The sequence below is a fragment of the Trachemys scripta genome, chromosome 16, assembly GCF_013100865.1.
Source record: "Trachemys scripta elegans isolate TJP31775 chromosome 16, CAS_Tse_1.0, whole genome shotgun sequence".
Lineage (NCBI taxonomy): Eukaryota > Metazoa > Chordata > Testudines > Emydidae > Trachemys > Trachemys scripta.
The window spans coordinates 25,605,516-25,613,098 of NC_048313.1; the positions used below are offsets into that span (position 1 = coordinate 25,605,516).

Consider the following 7,583-nt stretch of genomic DNA (forward strand, 5'->3'; position numbering starts at 1 on the left):
CCTAGTGCTGCTGAGAGGAACTGCATTTTCTCCCTCTGCCTGTCTCCCACCCTGGGCAGCCCCCAGGTGGGCTGGGAAGCAGGCGTCTCCCCTCCCCTCCCCTCCCCCCTGTGAACCAGCTGGGGGCACTGGGCTTGAAGGGGTGCTAGCCTAACATGGCCTAGGCCAGGCCCAGATGATCACAAACAGGGTGCGCCCAGCCAGGCCATCCCTGCGCCAAACCTGGCTCAGTCCAGGCGCCACCCCAGCCCCATGGCAGCATGGCCAAGTCAGTGCCCTCCTGTCCCATCCCCTCCTGCCTGCAATAGCAGTGCTGCCCTCTCCCACACGGTGGCCTGGCTGGAACACTGCAGGTAAGGGAAGGGATCACAGGCAAGCAGGGCCACTCAGTGACTCTGTGCATCACCAAGATCTCCCAGTACCTGGGTAGAGGCAGGTTTGGTCCTTGGAACAGCACAGCTCACCGGCCTGGAGCTTCCCTCCCAACTCATGGGGTGCGCAATCACCTGTGGCTGGCGGTGTGCCCCCTGGGCACTAAGGGAGCAGGGGATGGGCTGGGAGAGGGCAGGAGGGGCCACAGCTCGCAAGCAGGTTGAGAGAAGAAGTTAAGGAGAAGGTTGAGGAGAAGTTAGACATGCATGGCCAAAGGTTGAAGCCTCAACCCCCTCCCCTCATGACTGAGGGGTCTGATCCCCCACCACGGGCATCCCTGGTCTGGGCCCTGAGGCCCCATATGGTACTCTCCTTGACCTGGCACTGGTCTCTCACTGCCTCCAGCTGGTGGGGGGTGGGGTGGGGCTGCTGATGACGCTAACCCCCATGCCCAGTGACTACCCAGGCAGGGCACATCTCCGTGCTGAGTCTGGAGAGCAGGGTGCAGAAAGAGTAGAGAATGGGGCTCTCGCACAGCCCCTCCTTGTCTCCTTTCATCTTCCAATGTGGGGGAAGGGGCTGGAGAAACTGCCACTGCACCCTCAGCTGCTGGCACAGGGTAAAGGGTGCCAGAGGGGAGGCCTGGCTGGCGGGATGAGCCTACAGCAGCTGCTCACACAATGCAGGTGCCAGCGCAGGAACAGGGCCCCAAGGGCTGGGGGCCAGCAGCAGCCCGGGTGGCGGGACCTGCGGCAGCTCTAGGCACAGGAGGATAGAGGAGGCGGGGGTTGGGGCAAGGGCCAGGCCCTAGAGGGGGAGCAAGGAGGCAGGTGTTTTGTCCCAGATCTGAGTGGGGAGTGGGGGCTAGTGGTTAGAGCAGGGGCTGGGAGTCAGGGGGCTGGGTGGGTACAGTTCCCTGTGGGGGCGAGGTTAGACTCCAGCCTGGGGGCTGGGCCCTGGTGCTCATTCAGTGCCTGCCCCAACCCCACACTTGATGGGGACCCTATAGCTGGCTTGGGGGGACTCCTGGGGCTCCCTGCTGGTCCCTCTGGCACACGGACCAGAGAGGCAGAACAAGGGCATAGGGGTAGTGGGACACAGAGAAATGTGTAGGTTCTGGGGCACGGCTGGGTAAGCCAGCACTGCACCAGCAGGAGGCAGCCGCAGGCCAGAGCAGAGCTGCCCCCAGGCCCTACTCCAACAGTGAAAGGAGCAGCCACTGCCCCACCCTCCTTGGGGGGTGGTAGCACCGGCCAGGTGACTCAGAGCCAGGATGCCTGGAACCTGCAGCAGGGTCTGAGCAGGAAGCTGGGAAGATCCCAGGGCATCCCAGGCCCTTGGCCACACACTGCACCCTGTCCCCTCCCTTCCCCCGCCTGTGAAGAGCAGCAGAGACCTCGGCCAGTCTTTGGCATCACACTTTATTGGCCCAGACACATGCCCAGCAGGGCAGTAGCCTGGGGGCAGGGCCAGCACGGAAAATACACACGTCTTTAATAGCTCTGGGAGGTCACTCCCGGTAAATGAGGTCATCGCTTTTACCTGGGGTCACTCCTGCCAACGCTTGCCTCAGCACAGCCCGGCTGGCGGGCAAGAGGGAGGGGACCTCTAGGGGCCGAGGGATGCAGGGGGCGAGGCTTGGCTCAGGGCTTGGTCAGACCCACGGGGGCTGGAGCTGGGTGCCCCACATGGAGCTAGGGCTCCAGGTGCCCAGGGGGTGACTGATACCCAGGGAAAGGCACTGGGGAGGTGTCTGCCACTGGGCAGGGGCATTTATCCAGGCCTGGCGGGGCAGTGAGCCCAGCCTGCGTCTTGTGGAGCCGTAGGTGCAGCCCAGCTCTGCCCCACTGCTGCGCAACACCCTGGACGTGCCTTCTATGCAGTCCTGGCACCACCCTCCGTTACTGAGGTATCTCAGGTGTCCATGGGTGGCCCTGCCCAGGTAACGGGCCCAGCTGGCTGCAACTCCTACTAGGGCCCCTCCCCCCTTCTGGAACCAAGGTCCCCAGTGAGGGGACAGGGCCGAGAGGCCAGGGTGCAGGGAGCCAGGGCTGGGTGAAGGGGGATGAGATGGGGGCAGAAGGGGGGTTCTCTTTAACCCTTTGCAGACTGGACAGACACAGCCTAGGGCTCAGCGGCTGGATCATCCCCCCCTCCCCCCAAGCCAGATGCTGGTAGCAGCCTCTGCACACACCCCCACCACTGGCAGCTGGGGGAGTGGCTGTCCTTTGGGTCCCAGGCAGGGTAGGTAGGAATGGCTGAGGCTCGTAGATAACAAAGCCTGACTCTCCCCCACCGGGTGCAGGGTGGCCACAGGGCACAGAGGGTGGCAGCCCTAGGACCCTGTGCCAGAGGGAGGGAGCCTAGCCTGCCCACTGCCCCAACAGCCAAGCAGCCTGGGGGTCCCTTCCCCCCGACTTCCTCAAGAACCAACACCGCTGCCAGGCGTAGGGAGGGAAGGTGCCTTGTTGAGAAGAGCAGGTGGAGTTGGGGGCAGCGAGCTGTGGGGAGCAGAGTCTCTGGGGGGAGGAGGCTGATTCTAGGCCTCTGCGGGGGCTGCCTGGTCGAGGGCTTGGACGTCATCCAGGAAGCGCTTGGGGGTCAGGATGTGACTGGAACCTGGGGGGGAGAAAAGTGGTTGGCAGTTGTGGGCACAGTAGGGCGGGCATGAGGCTGGCATCACCATCTCCCCCATCCTTGCAGCTGCTCTAGTGCAGAGGGGGAGGGGCTGTCTCCTGCCCCCCGTCTCCCCCATCCTGGCACCACACCCCTTGTGCTACTGTACCCTACACATCCAGGCAAGAATCCACTCCACCCACTGATAGCGTTCCTCACCCTTGGGTCTCAGAGAGGTGTGTGCAGGGGGTGAGCCATATCCCTATGGTGTTACTGGGGGTGTCTGACTGGGCCCCCCTACATGGTCCCTGGGCAAGGAGGGGCCTGGTGAGCCAGAGGCCAGGAGATCAGGTGGCCAGATACAAGCCATGTGGGGCTGTGAGCAGGTGGGGCAAGCGCATCTGTTCCCAGGCCCCTGGGTGCGGGAGGACAGAGGGTGGCATGAGCGCCCTGTGGGTGCTGGGCAGGCAGTTCTAGGGTCTCCCCCTCCCAGGGGGGTCCCGACTGTCCCTGACCTGGACATTCCAGCCACCATCCCCCCAGGACTCGCCCCACTCACCGATCACCACCTCCCACTTGCCCTCCGTAGCCTGGGTCACTTCGTAGGCACAGCGCATCTCAGACATGGTCACCCCACCCAGCACGTAGATGATGAGGCGCGGGCCCGTCCGGTACTCGGCCGCTGGCTTGTTCTTGTGCCAATGCCCGAAGCGGGCGCTGCGGGGAGAGAGGGGCAGTGTGGATACCAGGGGCTCACTGAGGGAATGCCCGGTGGAGGAGTGGGCACTGCCCGAAGCAGGCACTAGGGGAAGAGAGGGGCTGTGTGGATACCAGGGGCTCGCTGGGGGAATGCCAGGTGGAGGGACAGGGCCTGGAAGAGGCTGGGGGGCAGGCCCTGCCCAAGGCAGTGGGATAGGAGACCCAAAGCAGGCAAGAGGGAGTAGGGCAGGGTGGCACCTGCCCTGGGCTGGGGGTGGTGGCGGCGTCTAGAGCCCAGCGAGTCCCTTTCCTCCAGCCTGGGCCCTTGTGTGCTGAGGGACTGATGGGGTGCGGGGGACATGGTGAGAGGGGGCCAAGGGCTCCAGGCTGTTGGGCACCCCCCCACACCATAGAGGGCCGGGTCCTGGCCACGCACAGAGGCTCCTACACCCTGGTGTGTGTGTGTCAGGGATCTGCCCCCCACAGCCCAGCCAGGCTCTGCCTTACCTGACAACAGCCTGGGGGCTGGCGGCAGGGAGCGGGTCTGACACGAAGGGCCACAGCTTCTTGTCCAATTTGTCCTCAATGGTATCCTGGGGGTGGTGGGGAACAGGTCAGCAGGGGCCAAGCAGCAGGAACCTCGGATGTGGGAGCCAAGCCAGGCCCCATTGGTGGGGAGGGGCTGGGAAGGCTCCTTACTGAATGATTGACAGTCCCTGGGGGGAGCAGCCTGGGGCCCCCTTTCCAGGGTGGGGCATGGGGAGCCAGCAAAGAGCACGCTGACTCCTCCTGTGATGCTCCCCCACATCCCCCTCAGCTGCTTAATGCCCTGCTGTGAGCTCCCCATCCATCCACCGTTATGGGGAGGGCAGAGACCTCCTGAAGCCGGATCCAGGGCCCCTCACTTGGAGGAGGGGAGGGAGGGAGGGAGAGGGGAGGCAGGGGGCTGCCCTCAGTGCCCCTCCCTGCTGCGGGCAGATCCAGGCCCTGCCTCTTGCCCCATGAGGTGTGTCCCAGCCACGCAGGGGCACAGGCTATGATACATCCTAATGCCACATAATAGGGGCTTTTACATTAATCTGCTGCGTTGAGTTGTACGGGGAAGCTTAAGGCCTGCCGAGCTGCGGTTGGCGCAGAGGTGGGGCGCCCCTGATTGGATTAGGCACTGGAATGAGGCTACCACAACTGCCTGCCCCAAAATCCCACCGTAGGAACCATCACAGCGCTGGAGCAGGGGTCTGGGAGCCCCTGCCTGTGATCTGCCAGGGACGGGGTGTCTGTGTGTGTGTCTGTCAGCCTGGAGGAGCCCCAAGCCAGTAGGTTGAAGGCAACTAAGTGTCCTCCTCCATCCCTCCCTCACCCCCACCTTCACCTTGAGAAGTGCCCCAGTGGGGGGCTTAGCCCCCAGCAAGGATGGGGGGGAAGAAGTGACCATGTCACCTCTCACAGGCTAAGCAGGTTTGGGCCCAGGCAGTGCTTGGATGGGAGACCTCTAAGGATAAGCCGCTGGGGAGGGTGCTAGTGAGTCAGCAGAGGGTGCTCTATAACCCTAGTGCGGCACTAGGGGGCGCTGTACTGCAGGGAGCGGGTGGAGATCTCAGCAGGGGGAGCTCTCCCCTGGCAGTCAATGACCAATTCGTCCTTCAGATGATTGTCAAACAGCTGCTCCTCACTGGAGGTTAGGCCAAGGACCCTGCCGGCCATTCAGATTCCAGTGCCAGTCATGACAGTGGGCTGCCTGGATCCCCTGCACTTCCAGCCCCGCACGCTGATCACCTCCTGCCCTAGACTCTCGGGCAGTGCCGCTGTGCGGCTGTTAACAGCTGCCTGCCACTCCTCAGGAAGAATTCAGCCCCGGTGACGGACCCCTGTATAAACCACCCGTGCTCCACCCCAGAGGTGGCAGCATCTTGGCACCAGGTAAGACAACTCCCCTGCACTCGTGTCTATGATTTAAGACCCCTAAGGATGGCAGCAGAAGAGGCCTCTCTGATGGCTCACATGGCTAGAGCCCTGCAAGGATACAAAAATGTGGCTGTGCGTCAACCCGCGTTCCACTAGCTGTCTTTTACCTGTATCCGCATCCTCACCCTCAGCAATAAGCCCTCACAAGGGCTAGCGAGGGGGGAAGGGGACTTGCAGGGAAGAGGCAGCGCGAGGATGGGGACTTGGGGTAAGGGGCAGGGGCTGTGGGGAAGGGGTGTCCCATCATGTGCTGCTCCTGGGGGGTCACGAGCGACAGCACATGGTAGCAGCAGAGCATGTTGCATCACAGTGGGGTGGAGGGGTGGGGCGCCGGGGCCCCACCCGCCCCAATCCCAAATCCTGCTGCCCAGGAGCTGGTGGGGACGCTGGTGCTGCTCAAGCTGCTGGACAGGAAGCAGCGCGGCAACGGGGAGTGGGTGCCGGACTGCGCCGACTCCGACCTGTCACCCAGCCACTGGCCCCGAGCGCGCTGTGTCCCCCGGGCTGCCTGAGCCGGGCCCCGCGGGCCAGGCGCTGCTGGGGAGTAGAGCCCTGCACGGTTGTATCTGCAGCCGATCCACTATCCGCAGAAACAGATTTGCAGGGCTCTACACATGGCTGACCCCAAACCAACCCCTTCCGCTTGGGCCCAGCCTGCCAGGTGTGACCCCCCCACCCCAAGGCCAGGAAGCAGACGGCCTGGTACCTCCATGACGTCCTTGAGCCTGGGGGTCCAGCGGGAGAGCTGGTAGGTGGACTCCAGCCGCAGCTTCCTCTCGGGTCGCAGCTGCCCACTCTGGGGGAGGAAGGGAGAGGGGGTGAGAGGCAGCAGGGAGGGGGTGCGGGATGGGAACGGGGGCAGACAGGGAGAGCGCGGCCTACCTGAGTCGCTCCAGCCGGGCTGGCAGGGGAGAGGCAGAGAAAAGAACAGAATGGATCACTGAGCGAGAGAGAGAGAGAGGAGGGGAGAGAGACTGATAGGAGAACAGAACTGTTTCCCCCCCCATTTGCTGCAGACGCTCAGGCTGGAAGGGCCACCCCATGCAGTGGTCACCAGCTCCAGCCCCTGGTGATCTGAGGGGCAGAACAGGTCACCCCAGATGAGGAGTATCTGGGGGGTCACCCCCATATGGGGAGGGCGTCACACCACTATACAGGGGCAGAGGTCACCACTGTGCTGGGAGTAGGTCACTGCCATGGGGGGCACCCCCAGGTTGGCCTGGGCTCCCCGGCCATGGGTACAGCTGCTGGCCCCTGGCCCCAGTCCCTTACCCCAGGCGTGAGGGAGGTGCCCAGCAACTGCATGTTGTGGATGATGTTGCTCTGCTGCTGGATGTTGGCATGCTGGATCAGCTTGGTGAGGTTCTCCTCACCCACACCTGCATGGGGAGAGACAGGTCAGCGCCAGCACCCCTGGGACGCACCCACAGCCTTGGCACATTCAGTCCGTGGCCCAGGAGTCCTAGTTCCCTGACCAAGCCCTGAGATCCTGCTCTTCCCACCCCTCCCAGAGCTGGGGGTAGAACCCAGAGGTCCTGGCTCCCCAGCTCTAACCCACTGGACCCCATGTAGTTAATGGTTGAATTAAGGTTCTTGCTGCTCCTCCCGCCACAGATTCTCTTGGACGCTGGGGTCTCTCTAGCTTCCCCTGGCAGTGCAGTGGGAGTCCCCACCCCCCACTATGATTTGGGCTCCGCCTCCTGCGGCCAGTCAGTGCAGCGTCAGAGCCGAGACCTGGTTCTTTAAGGCTGTGAGGCCTTGAGCTGGAGGGAGAGCAAACCTGGAAACCATTTACTGCTGCTTAGCACTGACTGGGAGGCCTGGCAACTCCACAGCGCCCCCTGGCCAGGAAACTGGGCAGCCAGAGGAGCCACATGAGGGCACCCTGGCCTGGGCAATGGGCGCAGGGGCAGTGCCTGAGCAGGGTTACA

The 7,583-nt window shown here is 63.6% G+C and overlaps 1 protein-coding gene across 1 annotated transcript; it reads right to left on the reverse strand.

Annotated features, from left to right (window-relative positions):
- Nucleotides 1-1,774: 1,774 nt before the first annotated feature.
- LOC117889011 (syntaxin-binding protein 2-like) lies at nt 1,775-7,120 on the reverse strand. Its single transcript, XM_034792813.1, has 5 exons — nt 6,925-7,120; nt 6,359-6,448; nt 4,195-4,280; nt 3,548-3,705; nt 1,775-2,991 (listed from the first exon to the last, which is right to left on the reverse strand). The coding sequence occupies exons 1-5, from the start codon at nt 6,955-6,957 to the stop codon at nt 2,912-2,914; spliced, it is 447 nt and encodes a 148-aa protein (XP_034648704.1). The 5' UTR covers nt 6,958-7,120; the 3' UTR covers nt 1,775-2,911.
- Nucleotides 7,121-7,583: the final 463 nt, after the last annotated feature.

Coding starts and splice junctions, on each gene's coding strand:
- LOC117889011 (XM_034792813.1), bottom strand. CDS start 6,957: ATGCAGTTGCTGGGCACCTCCCTCACGCCTGGG. Junction 4,281..6,358: donor GGCTCAAGGACGTCATGGAG/GTACCAGGCCGT, acceptor CACCACCCCCAG/GATACCATTGAGGACAAATT. Junction 2,992..3,547: donor CAAGTGGGAGGTGGTGATCG/GTGAGTGGGGCG, acceptor TCTCCCCCCCAG/GTTCCAGTCACATCCTGACC.